At 44.6% G+C, this 20634-nt stretch overlaps 1 protein-coding gene across 1 annotated transcript; it reads right to left on the reverse strand.

Annotated features, from left to right (window-relative positions):
- Nucleotides 1–2533: 2533 nt before the first annotated feature.
- On the reverse strand, nt 2534–3259 carry LOC123987952. Its single transcript, XM_046286379.1, has one exon. It carries the CDS (start codon nt 3257–3259, stop codon nt 2534–2536), a length of 726 nt encoding a protein of 241 aa, XP_046142335.1.
- Between the last annotated feature and the right edge of the window lie 17375 nt (nt 3260–20634).

Below are 20634 nucleotides of genomic sequence, written 5' to 3' on the forward strand. Positions count from 1 at the left end.
TGGAAAATTTTACAAATTTGTCCACCTCACGTTCCCTTATCAAGCCTTCGGGTTGTCGGAGTCTCCTAATGTAAGGGGCGTGAGGATGAAAATCACTTCTACACAATTTTGATTTTCTCCTCGCGTCTGTGCTTTCCCATCAAGCCTTCGGGTTGTGAGAGCCTTCTTCATGTGGAAAATGCACAGGGAAGAGTTTGAGTTTATAATTATTCTACTTTGTCTTTGCTATCCTTTAATTCTCTTTACCATTTCTCAATTGTTTTCTCTAGCTGTTACCCCTCCTTGAAACTATCGTCGTGCTCAACTGCGTAGTAACAGAATTCGAGATAGACAAAAACTCGGTTTCGACCGAGGAGAGGTATCGTAAACAGCGTTCGCTGCGCAGTCAGTCAGTGCTTCGCATTATAGGGGTCTCCTCAGGTTAACTGCGCAAAAGCGTAAAGATCAATTCATCTTTTAGATTTTCAACCGATATTCTCCTCTTTTTCACGCGTAGGCGTCAGTCGGTACCAAACCCGATCGTATGTACGAATTGAGTGTTGGAATGAAAGTATGAAATGGCATGAAATTCAAATATTCGAATGAGTGCAAAGAGCGAGGAATGAGAACCTTTGCAAGCAAGCGTTAGCAAGCGTTCGAGGACTGTTTAGGGGCGAAGGGTCGAACGGGGCAATAAAAGTCTTTGTATCGAATTTCGAGAATTTGCCTGAAACTAAGACCTAACGGTAATTTTCGAATAACAAGAACGTTTTCCAACTAACTACGTTACAAATGTAATAACGAATATTCGACTTAATAAGCAAAGACTATAAAGATATTAACTAATTGCAAACTGCATTCAAACACCGAATGTTTTACAACCTGCGTACCAGCGCAATTCGCGTTGCGAATCAATTGTCTACGAACGAATGATTATGAACAAGCCAATTATTAATTAGGGAAACTCGTGATCGCCGGTCCATTATTGATATATAATATATAATTCACATTTATAATTATCTGCATCGTTACTGTTTAATAATTCTGATTTAAACTATTAGTTGGTATTCGCATCATTTTATATCGAATATTAGAATTATCAACGAGAATAGAACATTCCAGAAATTCTACGGCGTAGAAACACCGAAAAGCCGTTAGACAGAGATGGAACACCATAAGAGAGAGAAAGCCTGATTTAGAGGAATTTAGCTAGCACGCGCCTTTAGCCAATAGCGACGCACGCGACGCTGTCGCCACGCGCTATGATTTGTTGGAATGTTCCCACGCAGGACATCGTCCACGCGACGGACCCTTCCGGCCATGATTGCGATCGATTCTGATCACTCTTCGTCGAACATTCGAGTAAGTCGTGACGGGAGCCCGTGCGTCTAGAGATAGAGTTGTATTTGTACTTCGTGTAATTTAACTGCGCGGCAGGACCTAATTGTAGGCTGAGTGTCGCGAGGGTGCAATTCCGAATACATTGCAAGGACTCAGAGACGCGCACGTAAAGTCATTTCACACTCTTAAACCTCTATCATTTCTCTTTCCTTTTAATCCGTTGATCGCGTAATTTTCGTATTAAATTCATTCGCGTTTAATTATTCTATTTTTGAAACTGTAATCGTCTTGTGTAACGTTTTGTTTAATTTTTATTTGCAATAAACGGCAAACGGGTGCGCGACAAGTGTTAGTGCGACATCAGCCTCTCATCTCTCTTGGTGTTTCAGATTCAACAGCGATTATTCAGCGATCTCACTGCGAATTTCAAAACGATTTTATCGTATATCTTACTCTACATTTTCACGGTAAGCCTGTCAATTTCTAATTCGTCGAGCACGGCATTGCGATTCATTTTCAACAAGGCAAAACGGGCGATCTATTAAGCCTACGGGTTATGAGAGTCTCTCCATTCTAGATCGTCTCGTTTTTCACGTTCAGGTACCGAATATATTAATATATAAATATTCCGAATTTTGATCTGTCGCGACTTTGTGTGTGACGATTGTTTCGACTTCGATATTTCGTCAGGGACGACTTGTAAAGCCCTTCCGGGGGTTGTAAGAGCCTCTTCATGCAGGTCGTTACCTCGCGGACAGACACCGCCAATTCTTTCTGTTTGAAGTTGAGATTTTTAAAGTTATCGGGATGACTGAAGTTTCCAGTTTTTTGTTTGTAATGCTCAGTTTATTTCACAGAGTCACAGAATAAAGTCAATTTAGTTTTAGACGTCTAGTGTCCAGATTAATTTAGCTACTCGTTCTTCCGTGTCGGCACCCGTATCTCTCTCTCTTTCTCTTTATATTTTTCGCGATCATTTCCTTGCTAGTTCTTTTCGATAAGTGAAGACCACGTAGCTCTTAGTAAGGAATCCAGTGTAGAGAGAGAGCGTTGGTGGGGACAGCAGAAGAGCGAGCGCCTTACAAAGTGGTAATTTAGGAACTAATCAGTAGACAGCAATAATCGGCCGATAATGCCGATTCCTAACATTACCGCCCGCCTTCGTCTACACGACGAACGACGATCTCTGTAGCGAAGCCAGTAAAGTAGAAGTTTAATTCTCTGTCTGCGTTGCCGGGAAGAGACAAACTTGAGTAGCCGGTCGCTTCATTGTCGCGAACGGTGTTTTAACCAGGACGACTCGAACCCTGTTGTCATCGCCGGGGTACGTCTCAGTTATTCGTCCAATTGGCCATTTGGTAGGTGGAGTAGCTTCCGACGTAACCAGACACAGGTCGCCCGGTTGCGCATTAGGTTTAGGCTGAGACCATTTTGTGCGAGCCTGAAGATTCTGCAAGTACTCCGTCGCCCATCGTTTCCAGAAGTGATCGCGCATCTGTTGAAGTAACTGCCAGCGTGTTAATCGTGTAGGTTTCTCGTCGATCAGCGACGGCTCAGGCACGGCTGTAAGCGAAGCTCCTACAAGAAAGTGACCTGGCGTTAAAAATTCATTGCAATCGGGGTCAATTCCTAAGGGCGCCAGGGGGCGAGAGTTTAAACAGGCCTCGATTTGCGAAAGAACTGTGGACATCTCTTCAAACGTGAGAGGAGTCTCCCCCACCACTCGCCTTAGGTGAAACTTCATGGATTTCACCGCTGCCTCCCAAATACCACCGAAGTGAAGGGCGGCAGGAAGGTTGAATTTCCATGTTGTTCCGTCCAGAGCTAAGGAGCTAGCCAGTGTTTGAAAATCAAATTTCGCGGCGGAAAAGAGCCGACGCAGTTCTCGATCGGCGCCGACGAAATTCGTGCCTTGATCGCTAGTAAGGATAGAGCACATTCCTCGTCGAGATACAAAGCGTCGATAAGCTGCAAGAAAAGCGTCAGTCGTATAATCTGATACCAGTTCTAAGTGAATGGCTCAAGTGGGAAGACAGACAAAGACAGCGACATAGGTTTTGCGAGTGTGGTGTCCTCTTCCAGGACTAGTTTTTATGAGGAAAGGCCCAGCGTAATCGACACCGGTATTTGTGAATGGCCTAATTCGGTCGGACGCGAGTGGTAGGGAGATCAGCCATTTGTTGCTGCGTAGTTTTCGCAAGCCATCGCCAGCAAGTGATACACGAGTGAATGTAAGTGCGTACTGAGCGTCGACCAGCCAAAATCCAGTATCGTTGACGAAGAGCTGCTAAGATAAGTTGTACTCCACCATGAAGTGTTTTTTCGTGAGCTTCGCGTATTAGTAAAGTTACGAAGTGACTTGTGAATTGTGAATTTCGCGTGCACTTAGTATGTTTCGATTTTCGAGCGGCGTTTTTTCGTCTGCTTCCCGTTTGCGAAAGCGTAAGCACCAGCTTGTGATTTTACAAGGTTTTTGCATTGATGAATATGTACTTATGAATTCTTCCGGAAACGAAGTGCCAGAAACGATCGCAGGACGACCTTACTACTCGAGCTTTTTGATCCGTAACCAGATTTTTTAGAAGGTATTTATCCAGATTGTGATCTCGTAGAGTAAGAAAAGGAGGTCCTTCCCACCAGAGTTTACACGAAGCTATTTTTTCCCCAGATATTCCACGAGAGGCAACGTCTGCCGGGTTCTTGGCGGAACGTATGTGTCGCCAAGTTGTTTCGGACAAAGTAGTTTGAATTTCGGAGACCCGATTGGCGACGAAGGTCTTCCATTTAGAAGGGTGCTGTTGCAGCCAGCTAAGAACAATGGAAAAGTCCGACCAAAGATGAAGCAAGCATTTAGGTAAGTCCAGAGTAGTTTTTACAGTTTTCATTAAGCGAACCAGTAGTGTAGCTGCGCACAACTCAAGTCGTGGCAGCGAAACTTGCTTAAGAGGAGCCACTCGCGTTTTTGCCGCAATTAGATTGACACGTATGTCGGATTCAGGGCTTCCCGGAATTACTCGTATATAAATGTGGTATTCGAATTTCGCGCGATCGGTCAGGGTGGGCCCATTGGCAAAAACAAAAGAAACCGTCGCTGCGACGGTTGCGACTCGCGACGCGTCACGAGTCAGTTGAATTCTAGCGATCCAAAACGAAAGACGACATACAGTAAAGACTCGATAAGTGTTCGAAAGGATCTATTCGTTAAGTGTTCGAGGTTTATCCCCACCACTGGGGGGGTTCCCCCTCGGAGCAAGCCCGGGAGCAATATGACACGGCGCCGCTTTCCTTTGAAGATCTGTGTCGCATTTGTATCGATGAGACAACATTAATACAGCGATGAAATTTTTTTATTTTGCCTTTTTTTTTAATAACAATTCCATTAACATATTGGTGAGATTTTCCTGATTAAAATGAGACCAAACACGATATTGTTATAATAATTTTAACTAATCTGAATAATATTAAAATAATTTACTTTCTGTGAATGCTCACTTTATATACTAAATTAACGGCGAATGAATAGCAGCAATGATTAGGTAATTTTTTGTAAAAATGAATAATTTTAATCAGAAAAATTTCATGTATTAATAACAGTTTTATTTACAAACCATAATTTATAAATAAAAAAATGTTATTGCATTAGTATTCTTTCATGAATATGTAGGCATTTAATTTTTAACCCTTATGTCAGCTCCGAATCCATGTCTCTTTCTACGTTGACGTCGCGCCGGCGAAATACAAAGAGTTACAGAATCGATTCTTCTGTTCGCTAAATGTTCCTCAGTGATCTCGAAAAGTGATCACTTATAGGAACCAGGACTCGCTTTTCGAACACTTAACGTGTAGAAGACTGTCCCGTTCGAGAAAACCGGTTTTATTCGCTTCAACTACACGATAAGTGTTCGCCTGCGGCACATTTAAGGGAAAGATGCTTACACTCTTTATATTTTGCCGACGTCGACCAACACAGAAAGACAGCGAGAAAAGACGAACATTTACAAGCCTAATCATCATAACCAATTGTCATAACAATATCGTGTTTGGTCTCATCTTAATCAGGAAAATCTCACCAATATGTTGGTGAAAGTTTTATTAAAAAAAAATAAAAAATAAAAAAGTTTGTTTGTTGCATTAGTATTGTCTCACCGATATGTAGGCATTTAATTTTTTACGACCACCTCGACTCTCAGTCCCTCTTTCTTCTTTATTAGACTGTCTCTTTCTATGTTCGTCGACGTCGGCAAAATACAAACGGTTAGCAGAATCGAATCTTCTGTTCGCTAAATGTTCCTCGCCGGTCCCAAATTCTGAACACTTATCGAGTCTTTACTGTAATGCGCATCTTTTCCCACGTATAACTAATATCCGTTTTTTTATTATTATCTCATTTAAATAAACTCTCTTTTTCTTGTGTATATATTCCTTTATTTTTTTTCTATTTTTTCCTACAAATTTTGGGGGCTCGTCCCAGATTATATTAGTGTATAGTGATAAGTGAAAAGAAACAGTGATAATGAGAGTAGATGTTCTATGCGGATTCTAAATCACTGGCGTCAGCATTTTTTGTAATTTGACACCACACCGTCAGCAGAAATATGATACCCCCCACCCCGACAATATCCACCCCTCTCCCCACCCTATGACCTTGAACTGAAATTTGACACCACCGTCAGCAGAAATATGATACGTCCTCGACAACCTCCACCCCACCCTCCATCCCACCCCATGACCTTGAACTAAAAATTGAAGCCACCGTCAGCAGAAATATGATACGTCCTGACCTTGAACTGAAATTTGACACCCCAACCCCATGACAACCCCCCACCCCATAACCTTGAACTGAAATTTGACACCGTCAGCAGAAATATAACACCCTACCCCCACCCTCCATGACCTTGAACTGTTTGTTCTTATCGGAAGGTCACTTTTTCTACGTCTTGAAAATGATTTTTTCTACGTCTTGGAAATGAGTTTTTTTGTTGACGCAGCAAATCTGAGACTGCAATTCGTGACTATAGAAGGTAGGGGGTTTGCTAAAGTTTCAAGCATATGCAAAACCAAATTGACCATCACCGCAAGCGCATCGTTCGCGAGATTGTATTGTGAAAAGTGAAATATGTATTCTCAAAGTTTCAAAGAGTTTTTTTGCCAAAGGAAGCGCCCCGCAAGTTCTACTCAAGAAGAAGAGGCACGCAAAAAAATGACAAAACATCAGGACGACGTGAAGTAAGTGTTCGAAACACATTTCATTTAACGCTGCTGGTATTTATTTGTTCCAATAACATATTTAAACCGTATTTATTTGTTCTAGAATCGCACCACAATTATCATGTCGAATTTTGGGTCGAAAATATCCATTGACGGATTCCTGTACAAAGCATGTAACCGATCAATGTCCCATCAATCGGCACATAATGTAGGGGCCTAAGGCGCCGCCCTTCCACCGCTCCAAAAGGTGAGAGCGCACGCGCAGGATCCCCTTCGCTGCCTAGAGCACCGAGCGAGGTGCCTGCCAATCCACGGAACGAGCACTTGTCGTCGAGACTCAAATGCGAATACACGCATCTTCAGCTCTTGCAAATCCACCCGAATCTCCGCACTCAAGGCAAGCTGATCAGCCGCTACGAAACATCGTGCGTTGGTCTTGCTTTCTAGATTGCTTCCGCGTCCATGAGCAACCTTTATCAGTGTCTCTAATCAACCGAACTCTGAGGAATTCGCGAGAGAGGAGACCCTGAGAACGCGAGCCATGCGACGTGTGGAGGAGTCGGTGCCCGCGTTCAATTAATCATTTAAATAGAAAAGAGAGCTCGACAGCAGGTGTTACGCTGCGTCTACGCGTGAGACAAGCTGTGTGTGTGTGAGTGTGAGAAAGCGGTATGATAACACGCGTTCGAGCCACGTTTAACCTTCGTCTCGGAAGTCGAGGACGATCGAGCCGTTAAAGCCGCCAATACATATTTTCACGATAACTAACGGTAATAGTTCCGGGAGAGGGAAGCTGCGCGTCCTTGAGATGTACCGAGGTATCCGATAAAAAGGGAAATAAATGCAATTGTTAAGTTTTTCCTCTCTTAATATCTGAGTGTATCTCTCTTATTTCTTTCCCCGTCTCTATCCAACGAATTCGTGCTCTCGAAGCAAGAGCACGGTTACAATTGGCGCCCGAACAGGGGACTCGATAACTGGACGCTCAGATTGGAAGAGAGGCAAAGCACAAAAGAATGAGCAAGGGAACGCGAGCAAAAGCTAAGACCCAGGCGAGTTTAGACCGCGACGCGTCGACGGATCGCGACGAGCGAGCGGAGGAAATAGACCCGACGGGATTCTTTAATATGCCGCGAATTCCACGATCACCGGTAACGAACCCCGCGAATCAGAGTCCAGCAAACCAGGGGGACGCGGGAGTCAGCGCTCCGAGCCTCGCGGATCAAGAGACCCAGGCAGCCATGACCCTGAACGAGGTCGCGAAACTAATCCGGGAGACTCAAAGTAAACAAGAGCAACGGATCGACCTGACCAACAGCTTCTGGCAAATTCCACTGACCGCGGAGTCGCGAAAATACACTGCATTTCTTTACCGGGGAAAGTGCTACGAGCACGTGGTGACACCCTTCGGTCTACGAACTAGCAGTGCCAGTTTGGTCAGGGCACTCCGTATTGTATTACGCGGGTTGGAGTCGTTCGTGGTTAACTTCATCGACGACGTGGTTTGTATATCCGAGTCGTTCGACGAGCACGTACGCCACCTACGAGCCCTGCTCCGCAGGCTGCATGAGCACGGACTCACCATTAATATCGACAAATGTCAGTTCGTCAGACGCGAAATAAACTACCTGGGATACGTGATCTCCGCGGAGGGCATTAAACAAGACCCGGAGAAACTCCGTAGCATCCGCGAATTTCCCACGCCAAGCAACGTAAAGCAGTTACGCGGGTTCCTCGGACTAATCAATTTCTATAGTAAGTTCGCGCTGCACCATGCAGAAGCTATCAAACCGTTGCTTGAGCTCCTCAAAAAGGGTCACAAGTGGAGGTGGACCGAGGAAATGGAAACGGCGTTCAGGAGGGCAAAAGAGGTCTTCGTCTCGAAGGTCGTCCTGATATTCCCCGATCCACGACGCGAGTTCTACCTGTCCACGGATGCGAGCTTCGCGGCATTGGGGGCGGTCCTGGCGCAGCACGACGCGAGCGGCGACCTGCAACCGGTATCATTCGCGAGCCGAACCCTCAAGGGAGCAGAGCTCGCCTACTTTACAACGGAGAAGGAGCTCCTGAGTATCGTATGGGCGCTGGAGAAGTTCCGAACGTATCTGTGGGGGGCAAAAATTATCCTGATGACCGACCATCACGCGCTGACGTTCCTGATGAGTAGTCGGTTCCTCAACCAGAGAATCACGCGCTGGACCCTGGCGATCCAGGATTACGATCTAGAGATTCGGCATTGTCCCGGGAAGGACAACGTGGTCGCGGATTGTCTCAGCCGTCTAGATTGGAGGGAGGGGGACTCACACTCGCGTAAAGAAAGTCTCATACCGATCCTGAGCACCCTCGCGAGACAATTCTCTAAGGAAGTATTACATTTCTTACAAAAAATCGTGGAACACCAAGACGCGGATCCCCGACTACTCGCGATGGCCCAGAAACGGCAGCACGGCTCCGGTGACCTTGATCACCGCTACCGACGACTGGACGGGGTTTTGTACCATAAAGGACGGGACGGCGATTGGAAGTGCGTGGTTCCTTCCCAATGGGAAACGCCCCTGATCCGAGAGGTCCACGAGGCCTACGCTCACCCTGGTTCGGACAAGTGCATTCGACTTTTATCGGAGGCGTTCTATTTCCCGAAACTCGCTCGTAAAGTCCGGAAGTTCGTAGCGACCTGCGATTTGTGTCAGAGGGTGAAGTGTAGCACCCACGCACTGCACGCCGATATGCAAACGATCATTCCAAAAGGGCCACTGGGTTTAGTTTCACTCGATTATTTCGGTCCACTGCCGAGTGCGAGGGCGGGAGTACGGTACCTGCTGGTGGTGGAGGACGTTTTCTCCAAGTACGTAAAAATCTACGCGTTGCGACGGGCGTCGACCGCGGCGACGATTAACCGCTTGATCAATTGCTTTATTAAAGAGGTAGGGAAACCTGAGCGCATTATAACCGACCACGGCACCCAGTTCACGTCGCGCGCATGGAAAAACGCACTCCAGCAACTCAGAATAATTCACGTGCTCTCCGCGATACGACATCCGCAGAGCAACCCTGTCGAACGGGTAAATCGCGAAATCGGTCGAATGTTCCGCACCTTAGTGGGGGCAAAACACACCGCATGGCCGAAATGGGTGCCGGTGATCGAAGCGTGTTGTAACAACCTGTACCATAGCAGCACCGGGTTCACCCCATGCGAGCTAATGGAAAGGAAGTTTCCGGAACGCCCCTGGAAGCAGTACCTTCCAAACGACGAGCAACGAGAGATTTGCATTGTTCCCCACGATGCAAAGCTGCTACTTGCTCACGATAACATGAAACGGAAGGCCGAGAAGCGACTTCGGCGTGCCAACGAAGGAAAGCAGCAGCACCTTTGGAAAATTGGGGACCGCGTCCTGGTACGAGGGAATCCCATGTCAAGCGCCCAGGACAACGAGGTGGCCAAGTTCTTCCATCTGTACGAGGGCCCATTCATCCTGCAAGAAAGGAAGGGTCCGGCAACGTTCGTGTTGCGACATCCCCACTCAGCGAAGATCAAGGGAATTTTCCATGTGTCTAGTTTGCGCCCCTACAAGGAGACGAGCCCGGGAGATGGAAAGCCGGGCGAAGATCCAGCCGCGATAGGGGAGACATATGAGACGGACAATGGGATAGAAAGCCACGAGGAGGAGGGGAGCGAGGCAACAGTCAATATGTGCAGGTTAGCGGAGGCCCCCTTCCCGGGAGCAGTCCCCGGAGCGGGGATGGAACGCTTCGCGAGACGCTGGCGCGTGCCACGAGGCCAGTCATTAGCTTCCGAACGAACAGTGTGCAAACAAGCCATGCCGGTTCAAGCGGTGCAGACCTACGCGGCCTGGTTAATGTACTCGGTCGCCACCCAGACCGACGCGGAGCAACCGAGGCCAAAGCGACAAATCCATGTGCTAGACGTTAAGTACGCGCGCCCGTACGTGGCCCGAGTCCGGACCCCCGTCCGAACTGGCCGAGGGGTCCAGGCAACGGCCCGTCGGTTCAACAAAGCGACGCAGACGCCGGCTACCTCCATCCAGAAGGGTAGCCGGAAGCGGAGGCGAAGTGGGCAGATCGTCCTCTTCGCGTCACGGAGGCGCGAAGACACCGACGCAACCCACCAGGAGGCGACGACGTCCGCCGTGACGTCAAGGGCGAAGGAAGCACCGACTGGCACAGAAAACCCTGTGCCGGAGGAAGCACGCCCGTCACGAGCAGGAAGGGGAAGAAGAAAGGCCCCGGACATCCGCCCTGTGATGAAGTCACTGGGTCAGCTGGGACGAGGATGGCCCAAGAAGACCCTGGTGAGCTGCATGGATGACCTCATCAGACGACCGGGACGTGAGGTGCCCGTTCGGGCGACCACCCTCGGAGAACCACAGCCAGGACCATCGAGGAACCGGTGGACGGATCCACCGATCCAGATCCCGCGCCTGGACCCGCACGACCCCCTCGGCCTCCTGAAGCAGGCCATCGAAGAGGAGTGGAATGCACTACAGTGAGTAGTGTCAGTGAGTGACTGCCAAAAGGACAGTGAGTAGCCTAGAAAAAAAAAAAAAAAAAAAACTAAAAACTAAAAAAAAAAAAGAACTTTGTTACATTCGTATAGTCGATAAGGATAGTAGGATAAGTCCAAGCACAGTATTGTTTTATAATTTACTTTTATTTAGTTCATGTACATTTTTCTTTTTTTTTCGTCTCTATTTTTACAAAAGCGTCCTTGTATATTTTTTTTCTTCTTTCTCACCGTCGCGTCACCACGTGCGTCGCGCCCAGCTCACGATGTACATTTTTTTGTTTGGTTGTTGTTTACCACTGCGACATTATGTTCCGCTGCATCGCGTCGCACATCGCGCCCGTGCAATTATATTCAAATTTCGTTTCTTTGCAAAAACACCAGTTTATTTTCCGTTGGGCATCGTGCCTGCTATTTCGTTAAGTGTTTTCACGATCAACAAGGATTCGGCGTTATGTTTCTCCTTTTTTTTTTGTGTGTTACGGTATCGCTCAGCGGCCGAGAGTAAGATTTCGGTTTTATTGTTTCTTCTTTTTCGCACTGTTGTGGTGCTAGCAAACGAGAAACGCGTCAAGCGATAGATCCGATGCTAGCCGCCCTTCATTTTTTTTTTGCCGTCCTCAGCCAGGTGAGAGGATAAAATTCCAAGGCACTATTTCTTTTGTTTGTCACCTACGACCAAAGACTAAGTATTATTTTGTATCACAGCGCAAATTATCTACGTCAAATCATGTCATTAAGCGGATTATCCGGTAATTCTCTTCGTCGCGTTTCAAAATGATCAACACTCCATCGTCGGGAGGGGAGGGGATATATGTAACCGATCAATGTCCCATCAATCGGCACATAATGTAGGGGCCTAAGGCGCCGCACTTCCACCGCTCTAAAAGGCGAGAGCGCACGCGTAAGATCCCCTTCGCTGCCTAGAGCACCGAGCGAGGTGCCTGCCGATCCGCGGAACGAGCACTTGTCGTCGAGACTCCAATGCGATCACACGCATCTTCAGCTCTTGCAAATCCACCCGAATCTCCGCACTCAAGGCAAGCTGATCAGCCGCTACGAAACATCGTGCGTTGGTCTTGCTTTCTAGATTGCTTCCGCGTCCATGAGCAACCTTTATCAGTGTCTCTAATCAACCGAACTCTGAGGAATTCGCGAGAGAGGAGACCCTGAGAACGCGAGCCATGCGACGTGTGGAGGAGTCGGTGCCCGCGTTCAATCAATCATTTAAATAGAAAAGAGAGCTCGACAGCAGGTGTTTCGCTGCGTCTACGCGTGAGACAAGCTGTGTGTGTGTGAGTGTGAGAAAGCGGTATGATAACACGCGTTCGAGCCACGTTTAACCTTCGTCTCGGAAGTCGAGGACGATCGAGCCGTTAAAGCCGCCAATACATATTTTCACGATAACTAACGGTAATAGTTCCGGGAGAGGGAAGCTGCGCGTCCTTGAGATGTACCGAGGTATCCGATAAAAAGGGAAATAAATGCAATTGTTAAGTTTTTCCTCTCTTAATATCTGAGTGTATCTCTCTTATTTCTTTCCCCGTCTCTATCCAACGAATTCGTGCTCTCGAAACAAGAGCACGGTTACAAGCATTTGGAAATCGGCATAAATATACTTGGCGACAATTTCTACCCGCAACTCATATTATCAGACAGCCGAAACAACCGCCTGGAGCTGAGCATAGTCACGTGATCGCTGATTGTAGCCGAAGCGGACAACGTATGCAGTTTCTTTGACGATTCAAAAGATACACGCGACAATATTAATTTTAATGATATAAATGTTGAATTTGGAGTGCTATATGGCGTAAAAGTAATTAAATTGATTAGCAATGATATATGTATGTGCATGATGAAAAAAACATTTGAGAAAATGGTAATTTTAAATGATTGTATAATTGAAATGCATAATGCATTATATGATAAACTGTATTTTAAAGAGTTAAAAATTTAAAGAGTTTGTTGCATTACTTCGAGGATACGGAGATGTAAAAGTGCTTGCAGAGGTTGTGCAGCATATCAAAGAAACTGATATTTATGATCTAAATTCAATTATCGATTGCGAGTTAGTAGCTTTAGGTATTCAGGCAATAATAACAGCTGCATCAGCAGCATCTTAACAGAGAAAAAAGGATTATGTTACAAATTATGTTAGAAATTATACTTTAATAAATCATAATGTATTGCATCATTTGCAACTTCTCTCTCTACCTATATAAACCCAAACATCCCAGGAAAAATTTCACTTCCTATACGATAGTCGTATGATGTGCATATGCACATTTGATCTTCGAATTAGCACAAAAAGAATTTGCACCAGATTGGAAAATACTTTTGTCTGCGCGCGTTGTTGGAATATTGCTAGCCAAAGAGTTAGCCAAAGAAGAAAGTAATGGCACCGCGGAAAAGTAACAAAAAGAAGAAGACGAAGTCGCGCAAACTTCCAGTTGCAAAACGTGGGGGATTTCTTCCAGCACTTGTACCTATTTTTGCAGGCCTTTCAGCTTTGGGCACGGTGGCTGGCGGTGCGGCAGGTATCGCCAAGGCAGTCAACGATGCGTCTGCAGCACGAAAAACATTAGAGGAAGTGAAACGGCACAATCGTGTTATGGAAGGACATGGACTTTACCTTGCACCATATAAACGGGGAAAAGGAATTAAAGAAAAAAAAAAGAAGCGCTTCGGCAAATTGTAACGCTTCTGTTACGACCAGCCGCCTAAAACGTACATTAATCGAATTCTTCGCACGTTCGGACAAAAATCATATTACGACCACCTACTTAAGTATTCGATAAGACACGTTCTCACGGACATCCCACCTTGTCAATCATCGGCCCCTTCTCCACCACTAGCGACATTATAAAAGACCTTACCGGACATAAGCGGAGTCAGTCGAAATCATATTATAAAAATAAAGTGCCAAACCTTTAAAAGTGCTGTTCATTTAAAAACCTGTGAACTTTCCACGTGACACTTCCAAAGGGCGCAATGACAAATGTACAGTTATATAACTTTGCACGAAAGTTGAACTTTCCATATTTTCGAGGTGTTTTCATGCGTACAAATTTACCCTCTAAATCGTTCTTAAACGAATGCGGTATCGTGAATTTAGATAAATCGGAAGGTCCTGGTACACACTGGGTAGCTTACGTAAAGCGGGGTAATTGTGTTAAATATTTCGATTCTTTTGGAAATCTGAGACCACCGACAGAGTTAATAAACTACTTCGGAAAGCACGTAACGATTTTATACAATCACACGCAGTATCAAAAATTCAATACGAGTGTATGTGGACAACTCTGCTTGCATTTTTTAGCTGGAAATGTATAAAATAGTTTCGATGCACATAGTCTTCACAGTTGCAAAGATGTCGTTGACGTTTACGTTAAGCGGAAAATATTCTGTGCTTAGCACTGATTACTTTCCACCTATAGACTTGAAGGATGATAATTACGAACTCGGACTCGTTGATTTTCAAGCTTTCAACACAATACCGAACGTTGACTTTACAAACATTAAATTTTACTTTGATGCCGATGGTGAGATCACGATACCGGATGGTTCGCATGAACTCGAAGCGCTAAATAAATACTTGCAAGAGAAAATAATGGACAAGACAAAAATCATTTTATTTCATACAAATAACAGCACTTTGAAAAGTGAAATATATAGTGATTATACAATCGATTTTACCAAACCAAATAATATAGGATCGCTTCTCGGGTTTTCTACATATCGCATATTACCGCCGGGGCAATGGCACGAGTCGGATGTACCCGTAAATATTATGAAAGTAAATGTGCTGAGGATCGAATGTAATATTACGACTGGCGCGTATAGCAACGGTCAATGTGTTCATACCATTCATGAGTTTTCACCGCGCGTGCCACCAGGATATAAAATTTCGGAAAGTCCTACGAACGTCATTTATCTTCCAGTTATCGTGAGAGCCATTGATCACCTTAGTATACGCATTACCGATCAAAACGATAATCTGATAAATTTCCGTGGAGAAGCAGTGACAGTGAGGCATCATATTAGGCGGTGTAAAAAATAACATGAATATAAACATAATAATCAATGGCCTGTTGAACAGCACGAACGGCTCGAACGGCCAGCGAACGGTTCGAACGGCTCGAACGGCCCGCGAACGGCTCGTTGAACGGCTCAAACGGTTTGCCGTTGAACGGCTCGAACGGCCCGTTGAACGGCTCGAACGGCCCGTTGAACGGCTCGAACGGCTCGCTGAACAACTCGAACGGCATGCTGAACATTTTACGGCAGCTGCAGTAAGGATAATGATGTAAAAACGATAACAATTATACAATCATTCAGTAGAGGGAATATATCCAAATCGGACACATCGCAAGAGCACATCGTCGAACGCTCCGACGACGCGACCGTTTAATATACGTTAAATATCCGTTCATTTAATCGCCTTTCAAGAGAACAAGCAGCACTTATGCCAAACATTACTAGAAATAATGCTGTTGTGCACAGATGCTAAAACTCAACCGATCAACAATCCGCCGAATGCATTATTGGGCACCCTGTTGAACGAGTTGCTAAAAGGATCGTTAGAAAATGGATGGAACCAGAACTTCAATCACAAACGCACAAATTGTACTTGCAGCAGCAGCAATTACCACGGTTGCAGGAATAATAATCATGTATTAAACGGTGATGACTCTTTACAATCATTTAGTAAGGACAATATCTCCACACTGAACACATCGCAAGATTTGAGCGACAAAAACACGCAATTTCTGCAATCGTTGGGTTTTGTGATTAAGAAACGAAAATGATGAACCCATTGAACATTGCCAGTTTACCGATTTCTGACGATCGAATTACAAAGATCGAATTACATAGTTACAGCCCATACGCCAACACAACGTTCGGAAACAATGATGAAATACGAATTCCCATTCAACAACAAGATTTGTACACGTTTCCTAGTGAGAGTTACCTTTACGTCGAAGGAAAACTCATTCTCAACGATGAGAATGTTGCAGGAACTTCAGTTGGACTAGAAATGAATTGCGCAGCATTTATGTTTGATGAAATTCGATACGAATTAAACGGCGTGGAGATCGATCGTTGTAAAAACGTTGGAATAACAACTATGATAAAAAATGGAGTATCGTTGACAATGACAAAATCAAAAATGCTTGAAAACGCTGGTTGGATAGACATACCCAATGCAGGAGGCTACTTTGACTTTTGTGTTCCTCTAAATATGCTGCTCGGTTTCTGCGAAGATTACAAACGAATAGTGATTAATGCGCATCATGAATTGATTCTGATTCGATCGCGAGACGACAAAAATGCTGTTTATGGAACAGATGGTGCAAAATACACGCTGCTACTATACAAAGTACAGTGGAGGATGCCACATGTCACGCTCGAAGAAAGACACAAACTTTCATTGTTGCGTATCCTTGAAAACGGTCAAACGATAATTATGAGTTCCGTTCCTGGGACTTATACGAGTATCCAATGTTACAAGCAACCACTAAACATACATGGAGCATTAAAGCAGCTACGCAATTAGAAAAACCGCGATATGTAATATTTGCATTACAAACGAATAAAAAAAATAGGCTCAATAGACATATCACCAAATTTTATGACTGCAAACTCACCAATTTTCGATTGTATTTAAATTCGGAATCATATCCGTATGACAATTTGAATCTTGACTTTAATAAAAATAGATACTCTGTCCTTTACGACATGTATGCAAAATTCAGAAAGTCATATTACGGAGCAATGTGCAGTAATGGTGATGACGGAGCTCTATACGATAAGATACTCTTTTTCGGCTACGGCCCATTCGTTGTCATTGATTGCTCGCATCAGAACGAATCGATAAAAAGCGCTACAATCGATGTAAGAATCGATTTTGAGTGTAGTGAAAACGTTCCTGAAAATACTAGCGCTTATTGTTTGATCATTCACGATCGTATCGTGCAGTACAATCCACTGACCAATGTAGTGCGCAAACTCTCTTAAGTGAAAGACGGTTTATATGATCATTCCGCAGCAAAAGCGGTCATTTTTCGCCACAAATTCAACTAATCAAAATGAATGTACCAACATTCGTGGACATTCAAGGCTTCAAAAGCGATACGAACGAGTTTTTCGTAAAGGAACTTGCCATCTTCCAGAATGGGAATCGTGTACAATGTTTCATCTTTGCGCCACCATTTGCTAAAAAAAAATTGTCGAAAGCTGAATTAAGACAAATAAAATGGTTGACGCAAAATCATCACGGTTCTGAGTGGGACGATGGTACCGTGCCGTATTCACGCCTTCAAGAGTGTGCCGCTTCGTGTTTGAAAGATAGTATTCATGGATCCGTATACGTCAAGGGCATTGAGAAAGAAAAATGGCTGAAGAAACTTTATCCTTCAGTCAGTCCAATCAATATACAGTAAAACTTGGATATATGCAACAAACATTGGGACCCAGGCGTTGCATGTATCCAGTCGACGTGTCGAATCTCGGGTTTCACGCGACGAGCAGCCAAGCGTGAACGTAGAAATGGACAGACAGTGGTGGAAAGAGAGAGGTCCGATGATCAAAGGAAAGAGCCGAAACGTATCGGTGTGACTCATACTAATTCAACTATAAAACTTTTTTATTTTTGACTTTTTTTTACTGAAACTTTTACTAACGCATTGGTGAAATTTTTCTGATTAAAATAATACCAAACACGATATACTTTGAATTATAATTACTTGCTAAAATTGATGTTAAAGGTTGGCGAAAAGCAAAGGAGGATTGGAAATGAAAACCGGTTGCGGCGTCGACTCGGGTTTCAAACGTTGCATATATCCAAGCGAGGTGTCGATTCTGGGCATTTAAACGTTGCATATATCCAAGCGAGGTGTCGATTCTGGGCATTTAAACGTTGCAAATATCCAAGCGAGGTGTCGATTCTGGGCATTTAATGTTGCATATATCCAAGCGAGGTGTCGATTCTGCGTCCGTACAAATCGTCTGTACCGTGCCGCGTTACCTATACTACGTTCGTACACAACATGCGACGTGTTGCATGTTGCATGTTGCGTGTTTCATGTATCTTTGGTGTACGGCCTGCCTTATACATATGTAGCCAAATCATATCGTGTTTGGTACCATTTTAATCAGAAAAATCTCACAAATGCATTAGTAAAAGTTTCATTAAGAAAAAGTTAAAAATAAAAAAGTTTTATCGTTCAATTAGTATTAGTCACATCGATATTACGGTCGGATCATATTACACGGTTTCCTCGCCGAGCGGCTCGGTTCGGCTTAGGGGGATCCCCCCAAGTGGAGGGGATAGCGATGTTGCATATATCCAGACAAACTTTTGTTGCATATATCCAGGTTTTACTGTAGAGGTTTTGAACAAAGATGACGATCTACCAAATTTGCCAACCAAGAGCCGGCATATTCAGGATGGATGGATGGATAAACATATGGCATGCATCGCGCACAATGGGGCATGTGCTATGAGAAACGTATCAATATTAAAAGAATGGTGGTTAAAAAAAAGGAAGGAGGAAGATGAAGAGCTGTGCATGGAACATTATAACCGGCCGGGGGATGACATGCACATAGATGGACCTCCACCGAAAAAGAAAAATTGTTACATTTGTCTTAAAACACGAAACATCTAATATCATTTATTAATTTTGTTCATTACTGTAAAATAATAAAATCTATTTAGTAAAAATATACTTTATGCGTCTTAATGTTGTTTTACCTAGAACGATTGTATGTGTATCGTTTGTGTTTCATATTCCAATGTAGGAGATACAAAAGGAATGATCTTCTATTTCAAAGACATGAGGGAGTAGGGCGAAATCCATGTTTACATGCAGACACGTGTTGATGTGCAATCTGGTACAGATAGAGAGAGCATCGTCGAGACAGACTTTTGGTCACGTTTTGCTTGGATGCCTCTTTGATGGCCTACTGACGTGATTAACATGAGGGGTAGGGTGAAATGTTTACAGGTAGACACGTGTCGAGTGCAATCTGATACAGATTGAGCGAGCATTGTCGAGACAGACTTTCGGTCACGTTGTTGCTTGGATGCGTATTTGATGGCTCGGTCACGAATTACATTCCGCGTGCCCGCCACCACCGCCCGCCGCCGCGGAGAAAAGGGTTAATCGCGGTTAAAGCGCGTTATCGCCGCGGAGAAAAAGGGTTAATCGCGGTTAAAGCTCGTCTACGGCCGCGGTTAAAGCACGTTCACGACGCGGACAAGCAGCTTTTCCGCAACCAATAAAGAGGCTGAATCATTAAATATATGGTTATTATATAGACGATATGCGTTTCGCAAAGCAGCCCCTGTCTATCCTTATTCTCGATTTAGACGAGAGGACAACACGCATGGACGATCGTCGGTGACGACACGGACCCCTCTTGCCGAATACGATACGTGGTATAATTTGCGGTCCATCGAACTGCGGTAAAACGAACGTCGTAATCAGTCTGATCGAGAGCCCGAACGGTGTAAGATTTAATAACGTATATGTATACTCAAAATCATTGCAACAACCAAAGTACAAATATCTCGAACGAATTTTGACAAACGTTCCTGAAATCGGATACTTTTCATTTTCAAATAATGCCGAAGTCGCGCCACCGAACGAGGCGCTGCCCGATTCGGTGTTTATATTCGATGACGTTGCGTGCGACAAGCAAGACGTGATAAAGAATATTTCGCTATGGGTAGGCACTCGCGCGTGGACTGTTTTTATCTCTGTCAGACTTACGCGAGAATACCGAAACACCTAATTCGCGACAATGCCAACCTTTTGATCGTGTTCAAACAAGATGGCACGAATCTACACCACATTTATAATGATCATGTAAATACAGACATGTCGTACGAAAACTTTTGTAAATTGTGCGCACAGTGTTGGGAACAGAAATATGGTTTCGTAATAATCGACAACGACAGCTCGATGGATCATGGCCGTTACAGAAAAGGATTTAACGAATTTGCCGTTTTCTGAAACATTTAGTCCATCGATAGAACGCTTAGCGAGTAGACGTCTTCTCTTTGCAATGGATAATAGTAATATTAAAGAATCGAGTAAAGTTGCGAATGCTATAGCTAAAACAAGCGATGCTATACGCAAAAAACGCAGAGCTCTCAAATCGGAGAGCATCGACGAAGAGAGAGTCATCGAAAAACGATTGAGACCCGTGGTAGAACCGCTGGAACGAATTATCGAGAATATATCAGCGGTATCGCCACATTCAGACACGATCGATATAAAATCCGAGTCGACATTCCCAACTTTGAATATTAAAGAACCGCAAAAATTGACGTCAACTCCTTTTCTTAACCCTCAAAGCGCACAAACTGCAAGAGCGCGCATTTATTCCGAACCTGGTACATCTTCGAGTGAACAGACGGTGGATGTGACGAAAGATCGTGATGAATCGATACATGCCGTTGAAATGTACGGCGACAGCGACGAGAATCTTAATGTTTCTATGCAGCGAATTTTGGACAACCCTAGCGAAAACATACGTAGCCATTTCAGGGAAAATTTAGGGCCGTTGGCAGCTAA

This window comes from Osmia bicornis, chromosome 7 (assembly GCF_907164935.1).
Source record: "Osmia bicornis bicornis chromosome 7, iOsmBic2.1, whole genome shotgun sequence".
In the NCBI taxonomy this organism is placed as follows: Eukaryota; Metazoa; Arthropoda; class Insecta; order Hymenoptera; family Megachilidae; genus Osmia; species Osmia bicornis.